This window comes from Lissotriton vulgaris, chromosome 10 (assembly GCF_964263255.1).
Source record: "Lissotriton vulgaris chromosome 10, aLisVul1.2, whole genome shotgun sequence".
In the NCBI taxonomy this organism is placed as follows: Eukaryota; Metazoa; Chordata; class Amphibia; order Caudata; family Salamandridae; genus Lissotriton; species Lissotriton vulgaris.
In genome coordinates, this window is record NC_141698.1 from 631,991,002 (window position 1) to 632,007,901 (window position 16,900).

A 16,900-nucleotide genomic window follows, 5' to 3' on the forward strand; every position below is an offset into this window, starting at 1 on the left:
ATTTACGAGGCAGCCGGCATCGGGGAGAAGAAATGCAGGCGTAGAGCGGAAGCGTGCTGCCACGGACAGCAGAAAGCTGTGCTTTTTTACCTCGGGTGAACAGTGCTTTCTCAGCCCCTCGACTCTCCTTAGCCAGGGTGAACCACTTTGATCAGAAGGAGGAGGGACAGAGTTCCACTGTAGTGATGCATCAGTGAAATCTTTGATGGCCCTGAGACTTCAGAAAGGGGGCAAGCCAGCAAGCCCTTAGAGGAATATAGCATGTTACAATGCATGCTTTTACTCTGCGGTATTTAACAATGCGGTCATTAAAATGACCATGTTGTTACAAAGCGATTCCATTACTATGCAAGTCATTACATTGACTTGCAGTAGATGGCGCCGTAACATTAGGAATGTATAATTTACTATTCCAACTCCAGCCTACACAACAGTAGGGAAGGTGTTGGAATAGTAAATTATACTAGTCCTTATGTTAGAGCGCCATCTACTGCAAGTCGATGTAATGACTTGCGTAGTAATGGCATTGTGTTGTAACACCGCGGTAATGGTAACAACCGCGTTGTAAAAGAATTGCAGTCTATGAACCCGATGTAAGGTTGTTTCACCCTGAGAGTCACTGTGGGAGTTATTCCTTGATTTTTATGCAGGCCAGAGGTCAGCAGGCAGAAGGGCAGCTCAACAAACCAGGGAAGCAGTTCCTTAGAAAAGTTAGACACAGCAGAATGGCAACTTTTCAGCACAACAGCCTTTACTCCAGCAGAGTTCTTTTACAGGTCCAGTAGTGTACTAATTTCATAGTGACAGAGCCCTGGTACTTATACTAAAAGGTATTGGAGACAAGCTGCAGGCACACAAAGCAAAGTTAAGAGCAGAGAAATGTCCACTTTCTAAAAGTGGCATTTCTAAAATAGTAATTCCAAATACAACTTTACCATTAAAGCAGATTCACCATACCAAACGTAATACAGCTGCTCCTCTCTGAACAGGAATTACCACTTAAAGATTTATAAGAGAACTCCCAGTGTAAGCCCATGAGAAGAGCAGGCCTCACAGCAGTACAAAGTGAATGTAGCTGTTAGTCACTGCCAGGACATGCAGATCTTAAAAGTATATGTCCTACCTTTTAGTTACGCAGCACCTTGCCCTTAAGGTCATTTAGGGCCTAACTTAGGGGTGATTTAGGTGTATCAAAAGGGGCTTATAAGGCTTGGCAATTGTTTTAAGTGCCAATTCGAAGAGACAGTATACTGCACATACATGTCCTGCAATGCCCGGCCTGAGACAGGTTTGAAAGGCTACTGGTGTGAATGGCACAATCAGTGCCACAGGCCAACTAGTAGGATTCAGATTATGGGCCCCTGGGTATATTGTTTACCACTTACAAGACACTTAGCAGTAAACCACAAATGGCAATTGTGTACACACCAATGTTACCAACGTTACCATGTTTAAGGGAGCAGCACATGCACTTTAGCACTGGTTAGCATTTGTAAAGTGCTCAGTGTCTTAAGGCCAACAAAACGTTCCAGTAAATCTTTTTTTATTTTGAAAATTAAAATCCCAAAGTGTGATTTTCTTTAAAAAAATAAAACAAAGACAATGATCCCCTCACCATGGAAGTTTCATCCCATGGAGTGAGAGCCATTTTACGGTTTTCACTGTCCCATACAGCGAGGTTTTACATGGAGCTGACGGACAGTAAAAACTGGCCGTTTGTCTGCCCCCTCTAAATAAGGTGGTCAGACAAGTGACCAAACCTCCGACAGCTCTTACTCTGTCGGGCCGTCATAGGTGTATATCGACAACGGAGGAGCGTGGTATCCACCTTCGCCATACTGAAGGCCCACCTGACTCAAAATGAGGTGCGTGGACCTTTGTTTTGGTCGAGTGTCGTCTCTGCCAAACTACAAATCAGACATCAAGCCTGATGAATATATGAATACAATAACATATGTTAACGAGCAAAATTGAGGAAGGGGTTCATCTTGCTTTTTTTAGGGAGCATTCTCTAAAGCTTTATGTCCTGTAACCATTATTGTACACCTTGATAACTTCTGGATAACTGAGATGCCTCCGCTTGGGCTACCTAGTAATGTTTCTGGCAACCCCACTTTTAGTTGGATCTTGTCTCCCGTTATGTTCTTATGATGCACTTCGGAGTAGTGTCCCTTTAAGACATGTATCAAGCAGATGTCTAAAGGCCAATCTCTGTTCTGAATTCACAGTGAGTTAATTCAGTAGCTCCAGAGGATTGAAGAGCCTGTGCCTCAGAGCCAGAGACGTGGCTATCAATAGTGCTGCAGGTGCAGTGTCACCGGGGTACAGGCATGTGAACCGCCTGCTGGACCCCAAACATGGGTGTTTACGGGGCCCATTTTCAGTGTATGATGTCTTCGCTATGCCAGTGCTTGGAGCCAGAGTCATTTGCCAGGATAGGACATGGCTTTCATACTTTGAAATTGCCTGAATATTATTTTGTAATTGTACAATTGAGAAAAATAATTTTTTACATGCTGTGTTTTCTTATGCTTAGAAGTTAATCAGAAAGCTGCATAAAGGAGAAAAATATATAACACATTCTAATGTACAACCACATTTTATGTGCATCAATGCAAATGCTCTTTAAGGGGCACATCACTTTTTGGAGACAAACACAGATTGTTCCTTTTTGTGTTGACTCGTTCCAAAAAGAGTGGCTCATGGAAAATGATTCCCAGCTTTCCATTATTTCTTCATCTTTTCCCTTCTCCCCGTGATCAGGGACTCCCTGGTCCAGTGAATCAACTGTATGTACTAGACTGTTGTATCATAATTATTTACTATTAAACTAATGTGTAACCTGCTCTATATTTCAGCCAACGGAGACCTGCTTGGACCACCATACGCAGGATGGAGAAGGGGAGAACTGGAGCGACTTCTTGCAGGGGGCGCTAGTTCTAAAGAACACTGCCATGGAGGGCAGAGAGGACCAGGGGGACTCTGAGGGGGAGGATGAAGCCAAAGAGTCCACTAAATTACATTGGACAGAGCAAGACCTGTCTGTTTTTCCGTATAGGGGGGATAGGCACACAGAAGCTTCATTTACCCCAGAAATGGTGACACGGGAAATATACACCGGTAGTACAGCCACCACAGTATTATTTACAGAGAGTGGTGACTCTTTAAATGTGTCACCTCGGGATGGGTCAGTCTTTTGCCATTATCCTTGCAGCTTAGATCTGAAGCTGGGATGGCTGGGTGGTTTTGGTGGACATCGAGGAGGCAGTCTGAGTGGCGGTGAGCCCCATGGGAGGAGTACAGAGTTTGTCGGTCAACTGTGTTTGGGAGAAGGAGAGAGCACAGGTCTACAGGCAGGCCTGGCTGTGGACAGTCCGGATTCAAATGGAACTGCAGTAGGGTTCAAGCAGCCGTTGGACTGCGGGAGGCTGGTTAGCTGGGATCAAAGGTTTGCAGGTGCCGGTGAGGCAGGGGAGATTGAAATGGCTGAAGACGCAGGACAGATATTGGGGGCAGAAGGAGTGAGCCAGGGATGGGGTTCATGGGAAGAAGAGTCAAGGCACCGGTGCGACTGGAAGGAGCTGTTTGGTTGGGAGGAAAGTTTTTGCGGTGCAGGCATGGGAGGAAATGCAGAAGAGGCAGGATATAGGAGGAGGGTAGAAGTGGTCGGCAAGGGATGGAAGTTAGGACAAGATGGGTCACTGCTGCTGTGGGCTGGTAAGTGGCAGTTGACTGAAAGTGGGGACACTGAAGAGGATGAGCCATCTATTATGGATAGTGGAGATGCCTTGGAGGAGCAAATTCAAAGGGCGGTGGAGTTACATGGACAGGTCCTTGTGGATTTACCTGATGAAGAAAGTCTAGAGAGCCAACCCTCAGACGACTGCATTGAGGTAACAAATATTTTTTATAATCAAAAATGATTTGTCAGTGTATGCATACAGTATGTGGAACAGTTGTCTCACGATAGGATTAAATTGTCCTTTAACAGACCACATTCATGTAGAGGCATGTACAGGGTGGGGAAAATTACAGGAATTGTGAGCTCCCCCGTTTGTAAATAGATTTTCTCCTAACCCCCCCCCCCCCCCTCCCCATGCCCTCAAGTGACTCCACCTGAAAGTGCCAAAGGGAAGGAATATTGAGTCACAAATGAGACAAGATAAAAACGATCACCCAGTCAAGAAGCTCCATGTCCAATCACTCATCAAACACCATCTCTCTCAGTTTTGAAATACATTTACAGTTGGGACATATAAATCAAATGGGAAATCCATCCATTCTGGAATGTAGTGCAAAACTACCATTCCCATGACCCTTTGCATACCACAAAGACTCCAGACCTTAGGTTGCAGTTACAACAGAATTAACACATGAGCAAGTGTGGGTACAACCACTGTCAATGAGGAACAGCCACATTTTACCTTTAAGTTCTAACTCGTGTTTAAAAATGTGCATATCGAACCATAAAGCCTTTGCCCTTGTTGTTAGACAAATATCTCTCACGTTTCTGAAAGCATCACATTTATTCATATAGAATATGTTCTGATTGGCTAAGAGGCAGCCTTAGTTATATATTTTTTCTTCATCTACCACTTGAGTGACATAAGTATATGAGACTCTTTTCGCTTACTTTTCTGGCTTTTTCCAATTTAATGTAAGAGAGGTTTAGGTTCCTAAGAGGTACAGGGACATAAAGTGACAGATTCATACAGATTCTGTTCCTCCTCCTATTTTCCAAAATCCAATCGAGGAGGTCAACATGGAGCCTTTTTCAGAAGAGTGTACACATGGAGGCAGTGTCAGATCGAAGACACCCCCATAAACCTTGTATTCATTATTTGCCGAGCCCTTCATTCTTGTAATAATCTGCATGAGTACAGGTGATTCGTGTTAAAGGGGTCAGTGGTGGCAGGAGAGGTCAACTCATTAGAAGTTTGAGTGGACATCAGTGTGCATAGAAGTGCAATCCACCTTTGGTAGCCAATTCCAGTATTGATCATGAATGACAGTGGCTTTTTCCACCTTTTCCACTCAAGGGTTTTAATTTTTTGTATTTCAGCTTTCTATACAGCTCTTCTTTCGTGTGGACTTTAAGGCACTAACTGAGTTATTGGGAAACTCAATAGTATCATATATAATGCATTTAATCAGGAGCACATATGGTGCAGAATTTTCACCAATGAAACCTGTTTTTTTCTTTTCTTTGCCCCACGTAGAACCTGGTCACCATAAAATGAATGTGATTTGCGAACAATCTGTGATTTGTGCTATCGATTATGCCTATTTTTAGATTACCAATATGTCACTATTTTACATCAGCTTGTTTGTACCCTCAGAAGCACCTTACTGTGGGAAATTCTCCCTAAGGTCAATAAGCATTTCTCTAAAATGTATCTATAGTCGACGTATTCCCTCCAGTTTTTGATTGAGAGAGGTGCTTGCTGTGCAATAGTGGTGTCTTCAACTTGCGGCCGCGGCCCGTGCAGGTAGGAGCGGTGGGGCCGGCTTGGGGGGGGGGGGGGGGGGGGGGATTTCGACTGACGATGATGAGGGAAAATTAAATATATAATTAATTTTCTCTTGCCATTGTCTGTCAAAATCCCTCACCCTCCCTGCCCACCGCTCTTACCTGCACAGGGTGCAGATGCCAGCATGAAAAGCTTCACACATAGTTGCCATAGCAGCCCCTCTGTAGGATTCAGCAAGGCTGACTAGGGAGCCAGAGTGCTTTTGGGGGGAATTGGAAATCTTTGCACATTCTCTGCTAAATTACAGTTGGAAATGGAGGATATTCTGTTTCTGATCAGTGGCACCTCAGATCCATCACTGCAGTTGTTCATGCTGAGTCTTCAGACATGGAGCAGAAACATCAATGTCTGTGTTTTGAAACACAATGGTGGGAGGTGGTGCACCAGTTAGTGCCAATCATTGAGGCAAGACATACTGGTGGAGCTGTACGGGAGTCAGTGGGTAGTCCGGCAGGTGGGATGTTCAAGGACCGACCTTAACAGTATTCAGGGGCCAGAGCCCTTGTGTTGCTCTTGCATTATGCAAGGCTTGGCTTAGTAAATCCAGAGTAGCTCAAGGTAAAGTAAATCCAGTGCTTAATTTGTAATAAAATAAGTGCAAGGGCCCTTGCCAGCAGGCCATTGCAGCTCTCACCACACATTGCCCCTACCAGCGCTTCCAATGGCAGTACAAATACACCTACTAACCATCAAACTCTGACAATTCAGACTATTCCTGTCCCCCAAAACTATAAGAATGGTATGGGCAGCAGTGAATAGTCATTTCTAATGCAAAGTGAATTAATAAACAACTGCGGTTGTGCTCATCTTTAAATTAGACATGCAGAACCACCATGTGCCAGACTGTTACAAGCCCTGTGGTTGACAATTAAGTGCCTGTGCCCAGCCCCGGGAACCCCCCCCCCCCCCCGGCTCAAATTAAGCACTGCGTAAATTGCTGCCTTGCGTTATTCTGCATTCGGATGCCATTCCATAGGTGGAGCATCAGCGTTCCCATGCAACCACCATGGTTTTTGACGCTGTCCCAGATTTACTAAGGATAGCAGACCTGGGATTACGTCAAAATGGTGCACCTTCCCTTCCCAATGGAAGCGTAAAAAGGAGAAATATCCTTATTTCTACTCATTGTTTACTCTTTCTGAGTGAATCTGTGGCACACATAGAAATAACACAATGCCTCCAAGGAATGTTTTTGTGCAGGGACATATCCTTCCTGCCCAAAAACATTCCTGCCTGTTACCCTTGCACCGTGGCAGAAGTGTGCCTGCGTTGGCACTGGGCTGCACTGAGTGCGCCAGCCAAGGGAGAGAGCAGGCATGCGGCATGTCTCAGTACATATGGTGCATTCCTGCTGTCTCCATGCCACGCAATGTAGTGCAGCGCAGCAAGTTGTCTTGCCGCGTTGCATCGCCAGATATTTTGATAAATCTATACTTCTGTTTCTAGATGGCAGACATGAGTGTAGGGCTGTTTGTAAATCACAGTAATAATTCTTGTTGTTGACTTTACAGGAGCTTGCAGCTGATGCTTCGGATGAAGGTAAAGACTGCATCTTCTAGATGTGTTTGTTATTGAAACATTTGTCCCCAGTAGATTTCTATTTTTATTAGCAAACTACACATATTCAATGAATGTCACCACAGTTATAGATTTCTTGCCCTTCTGAGCATTTTTGTAGAGAAACGACCACAATTTGTGCATTAACCTTCGACTCTCATCATCTCTTTGCGGAATTAACATAACATAGTTCTACCAGTGAGGCAACGTATATTCAGACAAAGAGAAAAAAAACAACCGCCCTCCCCCTCCACAAAGGAGTGAAATGTGACATGTTTGCGGATCATAATTTTCATTGCCACTGACCAGATCACAGAAAAGAAACAAACTAATATTTTCACCTCAATTTATTATATCTCCTCTCCAGTTGCACCAATACTCAGCACGTATACTTCCAAAATACATAATGCCAACCTCTTCACGGGGGTCGGATGCGTGACTAGCCCTCAAAGTTTCCCAAATAGGCATCCTACGTTGTGTTTTGTGTGCCCCTCCCACCCCAGTTGGGGGCCCAATAGTGCATCAATCTCTTCCCAGGCGCACTTACGACTGCCCCTCAGCCAGTCTCTAATCGATGGTGCTGATGCTGCCTTCCAGGCTATTGCCATCTGCCTCTTCCCTAGATCAGACCATCAGCTCAAGTAAGCATGAAGTCATGTCCTGCGGTGTCAGTCGACTCGTCAGTTCAGTCAAGCATTTAAGTATTTCATTCCAAAATCAAGGTATTACTATACAGGGCCACACTATATATACAAAATCAGCATCTTGTTCTGCACATCAGGGGTATTTAGTTGAAGCTCCAGGATACATGCGGACCAATAGTTTAGGGGACAAATAGGTGTGGTGTAGGAAGGCCTATAGCACGGGCACCAAGGACTAAGCAGGATTATGTCCCAAGCTAGTTCACAATTTGGACTGACGGTGGTAGCAGCCTAATGTATAGTGAGAGCCAAGATTTTTTACCGGTCTCCTTCAAGGAGCCATAACTACATGCCTCTCCTGTCTAAAAGATTCAGCCAGTGTACTGTTTCTTTTTCTTATTGGCTGTTTCTATTCCAGTAGCGGCTGGCAGGGAATAGGGGAGGTGAGGTTTGAAAAAAACAAACTAAACACTTCCCTCTTCGGCTGGCCGCGTCTCTCCTCTGCTTCCCTGCGGATGTCCCAGAACAAAGCAGGGAGCACACACAGGCTCCCCAAAGTCAATCACAGTGCTGCAATGCAGTGTTGTGATTGGGGAACAACCTTTACAACGCAGTCATTACATCGCAACATCCTTTACATCGCATGTCATTACAACACAGCCTTTACATCGCATGTCACTACAATGCATGTCATTACAATGCATATCACTACAATGCAGGCATTACATCACAAGTCATTACAACGCATACCATTACAATGCAGAGTACCCTTACACTATCCGACACTTACCCTACTGTTGCACTCACTGGAGTTAGAATAGTACATTTTACCCCTACACTATTCAACACTTACCCTAAATGATGTAATGATATTCGTTGTAATGGTATGCGTTGTAATGGTATGATGCAATATAATGGAAAGCGTTGTAAAGGTAGTTTCGAAAAATGCGATGTAATAGCATGCGATGTAAAGGAATGCGGTGTAAAGGATGTTACGATGTAAAAACTGCATTGTAAAGGCATTCGTTGTAAATGTATGTGTTGTAACGTCATACATTCGTTGTGATTGGTTTGAGCACCGTGACTTGTTGCTCAGATGGGGACAGGGAGCCTGTGAATGTTCCCTACCAGGCTGTGCATTACAACCTGGTGGGGAACATGCAAAGTTCACATGACTGTTTGGCCGGCCCAAGACGTCATGCACACTTAGAGTGTGCCCACCACTCCACCCCCTGTGACCCCAGCTCTGCCCTAACCCAGCCCAGCAGGTACCAAAAGTAAAATTAAAATAAGAAAGCTATTATCATTTTCTTTTTTCACTGCTTTGAGAGCAGTGGGGTCATTCTACTGCATCTCAGCGGAGGAGCAGCCCCAGTTCTTTCCTCTGTTTTCTTGCTCTCTTGCTATTTCTCTCTTTCTGCATCCCTCCTACCTCTACTTAATCCACGCTCTTTCTCAAATTCTATTGTATTTTTTTGTTTGTGTAGGCAGTGAGACGCTGACTGATGTAGTGTCTAGGTAAGTACTTCCGATAATTAATTTATTAAATATTTTTGGTTGCGACCTTGAACTGTTGATTTACAGAGGTAGTCTCTGTAGCATAATGGCATATGATGGGAGGTTTTCTTAATATGACAAAAGTAGAAAGATGTCTTGAAGCCTTTCAAATGAAGTACATGTGTCGCTGTCAGTGTCACCACCCATATTCCACTATGAAATCTTTTTACAGTTAATTAGTGTCAAAGCCATTAGTTATTAGCCCTTAATTACTATTGCTAATCAATGTAAACCAACTTCAGTCCTCATTTTACCTAGGCAGGCACCAGGTTACCAAAATGATTGACCAACACATTAGCAAATTTGCAAGTTTTTCAAAATGCAGAGCTTGCAGTATTTTTTTAAACAAAACAAAAATTGGATGCTGGATTAGCACATCTTGGTACTGATGCAAGAGTAAGAGGGTGACCTGGCTGCCGCAACTTGTGCGCAGTTCCACTTTTTAGTTTTCACCCCCAGCATATTTGCTGTCTCACCTACTGCCTCATCATGCTCCACATTCTCCTCCTTCCTTCATCACCAAGTTCTCTATGAAGTAGATCTACCGTTACACCCCTAACATGCAGGATTGTAGTATTGAAAAACATTACAGATAAAATATAAATAATAATAAAGAAAATGGGCCTTGTTTAGAGTTTGGCAAACAGTATAGCCCTTTACTAACATGGTAAATGCCCCCTCCAATGTATTTCAAGTGCATAGGCACTTGTAATTCGGTGGGGGAGATATCCTCCATGGGTGGAAGGATTATCCCACCCACCACACTCTAAATAATGGCCAAATTATTTATTTTACTTACTTTGTGGTTTTGTGGTTTGTGCAAACCACTGCAACTTGTAGCCACCCACATTTCTTTTCAGGAAAAGCAATATATAGCAGTTTGGGTTTGCAACATATACATAGTTCTTAATTGAATCGAGTAAAGCAGATCAAAGAATTTGATTGGATGCCAGTTAAAGGTGATAGGGCCTGCTGAGATCAGATTTGAATAGAACGTGCCTGCAGGCAGGTGACACAGTTGCTTTTAAGCGTTCTTCTATCACATTCTGCATGGTGACAAAGGCCTTGAAGGTAGTGACAAAGTGCATAAAAGTCTAGTAGGACTTCAGTTCCCCATTGTGCCAAACCAGGATCTTGATGAACATTTAAAAAAAAGTCTAGATGATGGCTAGCTGAGAAGTGGAATTTTATTAATTCTTCTGTATGCGAGATGGTACCCTGATTCCAATAGCACTAATTCTATATTAGGATAGTGTCTCCCCTTTAGCACCCCTGTTGCACCCAGTGGGCTTCTAAATTTAGTCCTTCAATCCAAACTAATTCATCATGATGAATAAACCATTCGTAATCCATTTATAATCAATTGAAACAACCGAGTTCCCAAATGTTATGTTTCAGTCAGCTAAGAAGCATTGTATGTCAATTACGCAATACATTGTTGTTCCAAAACAGCAGTGTTCTTTTTTGTTCCATAGGAGACTCCTGACGAAGGACCTCTGTTCGTCTGAAATCAATTAGGGATTTTGATTTTCACTAATTCACACTGGGGATTTGGAATGCACTTTTGGATGTGTTTATAATGAATTTATGAGCATAACACATGGAATAACCTTTGGGAACTCAGTTGATTCGATTGAATATAAATGGATTGCAAATGTTTTTTATCATGATGAATGAGTTTGTTTTAAGAATTAAATTAAGAAACTCATTGGAGACAGTGTGGGTGTAAAGGGAGACACTATCCTAGTTCAGGATTAGTGCTGCTGGGATACAAGCAATTTGCACTTATGACCAGAAGGTGACAGCCTATGAGCCCACCATTAAAATTTTAGTACAAGATCGTTAATGTTACATTAATAAGAGTGCGCTGATACCCACATTTAGATGGTTCTCTGCTCAGATAAGGACAGTACTGTTCTTACCTGAGTAATCAGGAGAGTTTTAGAGGAAGGACTTCCTTAACTTCTAGATTTCATTTCATAGGGCGATACTATTTAAGAAAGTTTTGCACTTTGATATATCTGTAAGTGTGTGCGTGTGTTGAAGAGATTTGTAAGAACAAACCCATAGTTGAACGAAAATTGATGCATTTTTCAACATTGTTTGTTTTATAGATCCAGTGAAACCTCTACTGGAAGAAAGTGGTGGCAAAGGTATGCAATATTGTATACATTTGTAAATGTTTTATCTGAAGAGAGAAAGTGGAGTTAAAAACCATGATATTTCTTCATTCCTTTAATTAATGTGAGCGAGGTCTGAGATGCAGTTACCATAGTGCAAGGGTGCCTGTGTTACCGCTGGATTGTTTTTGTGTCGGAAGGGACACTTTTGTGCACAAAATCAATGTGTGAAGGCTTTTTCCTCTTTCTATGGGTGCTGCAGAATACAGCACGTGTAGAAAGAGAAAATAATATATTTTCCCCTTGTTATGCCTCACTTGGGAATATGTAGCATTTTGATGCATTCCCAAGATGACAAGTATTTTTAAATCTGGGAATACACCAAAATCCATGAATGGATGCATAGGAACGCCCATGCTCCATCCATGGAATGCCTCTCAAATTAAAATATACCATAATGAAGTTCAGGCAGCTGCCTTGAGTTATATTTCTTTACAAAGCCATGCATCAGACCTTGCATGGCTTTGTACATATTATTGAAGCCTTTGCATTGTCTTTGCCTCACCTTGCATGATGCATGGGCATTGCAAAGGCTTTATACATTGAACCCCAAGGTCCAAAAATAGGGTAAACTAAAGCAGAAAATACAGCCTGACTATATCAGTGGAATCCATTTCCAACAACGACAAAAAACAATAATGTATGCTATGGAAATGTACACACAACATGGTATTCAAGGTGGTCGCTTTTTATGATGCACTAGCAAAGATTTGAATGCTGGATAGCTTGCCTCTTGAGGGAAAGGAGATTATTTGTTGTTGTCCACTGAGCTCCAAAGGAGTTTGTAGACACACATGACTACACTCGCAAAGTAACACACATCAACGCATTTGGCCAAAAGCTGCTATCACACATTGTGCTATATTCTGTGTAGCCCCAAGAACCCATAATAATCTTCTGCCAGAAATCATATGAACCATAAATCATAGAGCGACTTATTTACGCCGCCGTTGCGTCACTTTTGTGACGCAGCGGTGGTGCAAATACTGCGCCATGGTCCGAGGTACTTACAACGTGACGCATCTGGGAGATGTGTAACGTTGTAAAGCCCTGCGCCACATGTAGGCGTTCCTGGGCACCGGGGCAGGGGGGGGGGGGGGGGGGTTCCGGCGCAGGAACGCCTCCTAAAAGTGGCTGAGTGAAATCTACAAGATTTCACTCAGTCACTTTTAGGCCCATGCTGCGTCAAAACCCTGCGCCTGCCTGATGCAGGCGTAAGGATTGACTCAGCATTAACTAGATAGGGCCCCCAGAGCATTGCTGGAGCTGCGTCGCGCTTGCGACGCAACTCCAGCAATGCGCCACTCTTACGGCGCGCCACTCTTACGGCACAGATGCATCATGCATCTGTGCCATTTTTGTCCCATGGTGCGCCGCATTGTAAATGCGGCGCATCCATGATGGCGGAGCTGTGGAGCACAATAACTGGCACATCCCTGCTGATATGCAGGGATGCGCCAGTTATTGTAAATATGCCCCAGAGTTTCTAAGACCTCTATTTACCAAATGTCACCCATGATGAGTACAGTTAAATGAGACAGCTGGGTGTTAATTAAATCAAACTTTTCTTTTACTTTTTGCAGACTCTTTTGTTGCTGTCTCCCCCGAAGACGTAGATGTTAATTAGTAGTTGTTCCTTCAGGTGCGTAACATTCTTGCTTGCCATCCTGGAATAATGTATACTCATTACCTGTAGATGCAAGTGATAAAGAATCAATTCCTGCAATTACGGTCATACCATCAAGTGACTATCATGGATTTACTCTTGATGGTTTTCTGCTTCAGTGCTGGCTGTTATTTTTCCTTTGCCAGTTTCTGTATTTCAGTATTTAGCTGTTTTGTGTATGGAACCCATTCAGGTGTGGAGCATCCCCTTTGTGCTAGCCCATTTGTGGCCTTGCATGAGTGTTTTTGTTGCCACCACATGCTGATCTTGCTACCTTAGTCCCTTCTGTCTCCAAGATTCCTTTCTCTGCTCTACGACCTGTTAATCCTGCTGTGGCAATTTCAGTAGATGAACATAACGTGTTAACCTTTGATTGCCTGATGACCTAGAACATTTGTACTTTGACAAGCAAGACAAAAAACAAAAAGCATTTGCTTAGAAGTGACCACAACTGACGCTAACCTTTCCACACTTCCCTTAAAATATTTTAGTCGATGGTTTCCTCATCTTGATCATATAGAGAACAGCCTTCTGCATGGATCATGCGCATGGATGTAGTTCAACTTAAACATGAAGTCTGTGACCCAATGTATAAAGATGCTCCTCGGAAATTGCCCTACCTTGTTGTCTAATTCAACATTAGGACAAGTCTGCTTTAGTAGAGCCAGTAAAAAAGAAACTTGTCAGCAACAAGAGAAAAACACTTTGAAGCACGAGCTAGCTTTTACTTCTCTTGATCCAACTGAAGTTTAGGTAAATGTGTGGGTCTTCCTAGATGCATAGTTGGGTATGCCTATAAGGCAAGACTATTATCTCTGGTTACTTAAATGTTTTCACTGCCATTTGCTTAACGTGCAATCAAACATCTACTTACTGTCATTCTTATAGACAGACAGCAATATGAGGCTGACAATGATTTACATAGATTGAATATCAAAAGAGTTAATGAAGATTTTGACTTACTCTACTAAATGTGGCAAGAAGTAGAAAAGGCTTTGGAATTTATGATAGAAGACATCCTTCAGGGGTCTTTCAAGCACCATCAAGACCATGAATTGCCTAATCAGTTCTTCTAGAGAAGGGTGCTGCCATATTACAAATATGTGCTCACAAGCAACCTGGCAAACACCAACTTGGAAGTAATGCATTGTTAGTGCAATCTCTATGGCCCCTTTTTAGAGGAGACCATGCCCCCATCACCAGTGAAAATGGTTACTGTGATCCAAATTTGAGACTGGGTCCATCTTCGGTGAAAGATGAATTGGTAGTTTGACTCTCTTATTTCAGCATGCACAGGGCACACCCATTGAGTGGCTCACTTACACAAACCAAGACTGTGCAATCACTCTGTAATCGCGCATATCATTTCTATCATCTAATTCGTTGTTTTTGTTTCAGGCCGTTTTGTGCTTTGTATCTCTCAATCTAATTGTATGTACCTTTTGTTTTTTTCTTCCAACAGGCTAATGATGGTTTACACCAGCAGCGGATAAATTGTTAAAAGCCCACTGACCCGACGAAACAGATATTCAACATATGCATATATCGTTTTTAATTCTGCATTATATGCATTATGGATTTTGCATTTGTTTATGATATTTTAAATATTTCTGTATAGTGTATAATAGTTTTAATATTTCATTCTCTATGTATTACATACCTTGGCAAATAGAAATAAATATGAAAAATTGATATTTGAAAGCACTTCAGTAGTTTCATTGTTATTTTGGAATATTAAAAATAAATAGGTTCCTTAGGTTATGCGTATTTATCTGAATTTCAGTGAATTGAAACTATCAAGCAGGTTGACATTTGAATAAAGAACATAAAATAAAGCAATGACTATTTGTGGGTCATCCCACTGTATAAGAAGAAGACATTCCCTCAAAGCCACCATACATTTTGGAAACATTTTCTTTGTTTTTAGGGCCATATATTACCAGACAAGCATTGATTTGTTGCTATTGGATTCACTTTGGTGTTCATGGAAGGTAGAATATCTCTATGCACGTGTGAGGTCCTGGAACACAAATCTAAAGACAGTTACTCATTTTTCCCATTCCAATCCAAAAAAGGAAACATGCTAGAACAGCAACAGTTACATTTTTTTTATCTGGTTAGCCGAAATGGTTACACAGCACTCCATTTGGCTGAGTTACACCTATTTAAATATTTTATTTAACCTAGGGTCCGGTTTACGTATAGGCAGACGGCCTGTTTATCCACCAGAGGGACAGTAAATGAGTCCGTCATCTGACGGCGATTACCTATGACCTTGTTGTGATAACATTGTATTTTGGGGCATGTACCTGGTCGGTCGGTAAACTCGCCCTTAGACCCTACTCTCATCGTCTGTTGTGTGTGCGAACTGTACAGCTAAGTCTGTGGGTCTTTTTAACCGCTGGTTGACCACTTGGTCTCCGGCCCATTTGGGTTTACTGAGTGGCTTATTCCTGTCCTTCACCACTTTGTACTCCTCTGTCTTCCGACATGGCGACTAACTGGGGTCTAGCTTTTGAGAGTGCAGAGGTCCAGAACATCTTAGACGAAAACCCTAGTCTCTTAGACACCATTCCAGTTTCTGTCCAGACACCAAACAATGATGACGGATGGGCAAAAATTCTCCTCCTCAAAAAATCCCACTCAAGAACATCCGTACATGGACTAATCATGGCACAATACCTTCGAGGCAACTGTGCACCTTCAGGTCTTATTGTCAACAACGCTCCACGTCTATTCCTTGATGATAAAGAGTTTCTCAAGGACTGGTCGATGATAGCCTGGAGGTGTACAAGGGACTGGCTAGTCCTGATCATAAAGACCGCAAAGAGAGTAGCTGATAAGATACTAATTGAGATTCAGGTTCTAGAGGGCCAGATTAAAACTACACTAAAAAGCGGAATGTTTAAAAAGGGACAGGAAGATAGTGATAAGAACAATAAAGATTTTAAAGAATCTATTCTTTTCACTAAGTTAGAAAAGTTTAAGAAAGACTTAGCCAAATTCTCAATGGAACGCATATATCCATACACAAGTGACACATACATAGCACCAACATTTAATCGAGGTGGCAAGAAGGGTGGCTCCACATATGGTACATCTAGTTCGGATGGAGCATCCAGTGACTCAGATACCTCACAACATGGATCTGCGGATCAAACTTCCAGAGGCCGAGGTAATAGAAGAAACTGGAGAGGTGGCAATCATCCTCAGAACTTCAATAACTTCCAACCTTGGTGGCCAGCCAATCCCTGGATGTTTGGACCTCAATGTCCCCCCCAAATGGGTGCTTTTGGCCCCCCTCCAATGCAACAGGGTCCAGGGTCGTTTCCTTTTTTAGGTTTTGGCCCGAGACGAGGCAGGGGCAGGAGGAGACAAGGAACCACGACACCACCGGTTCACTGGAACACGGAAACTCCTCAACAATCGAGAATGGATCTCCGCAGCGGAAAGAAAGTCCCACAGGACACTGCAGGGACCAGCAACCAACAAGCCTCGTGATGAACCTGAGTTCACACACACTCTCTCCGACTGAAGAGCGTCTTCTGAATAAAGGCTTGGGTTTCGTGGCTACTCAGAAAGGGGATCCTTTCGTAGCCCAAATCGAACTGGCAAAGTTTTTTCGAAAGATAAGATTGCATTATTTCTTTTCTAAACCGGAACACACAAGCACTGTCCTTGAAGACAATAACACGGGATTGAGAAAACCTTCCAATTTCAATCCACCTGCCGCCGTTTTACCACCGAAGGTGCTGACGTTTGAAGCGG

At 42.9% G+C, this 16,900-nt stretch overlaps 1 protein-coding gene across 1 annotated transcript; it reads left to right on the forward strand.

The window, feature by feature from the left end:
* The first annotated feature begins 2,982 nt into the window (after positions 1–2,982).
* LOC147688615 (uncharacterized) lies at positions 2,983–14,830 on the forward strand. Its single transcript, XM_086939945.1, has 6 exons — positions 2,983–3,893; positions 7,043–7,070; positions 9,217–9,247; positions 11,401–11,439; positions 13,050–13,108; positions 14,595–14,830. Exons 1-5 carry the CDS (start codon positions 3,096–3,098, stop codon positions 13,087–13,089), a joined length of 936 nt encoding a protein of 311 aa, XP_086796071.1. The 5' UTR covers positions 2,983–3,095; the 3' UTR covers positions 13,090–13,108; positions 14,595–14,830.
* The last annotated feature ends 2,070 nt before the right edge of the window (positions 14,831–16,900 follow it).

What these genes read in the sequence shown, in the direction of transcription:
- LOC147688615 (XM_086939945.1), top strand. Translation starts at nt 3,096, where the DNA reads ATGGTGACACGGGAAATATACACCGGTAGTACAGCCACCACAGTATTA. An exon ending in CTGACTGATGTAGTGTCTAG is followed by an intron (nt 9,248 to 11,400) that starts GTAAGTACTTCC and finishes TTTGTTTTATAG; the next exon opens with ATCCAGTGAAACCTCTACTG. An exon ending in GGAAGAAAGTGGTGGCAAAG is followed by an intron (nt 11,440 to 13,049) that starts GTATGCAATATT and finishes TACTTTTTGCAG; the next exon opens with ACTCTTTTGTTGCTGTCTCC.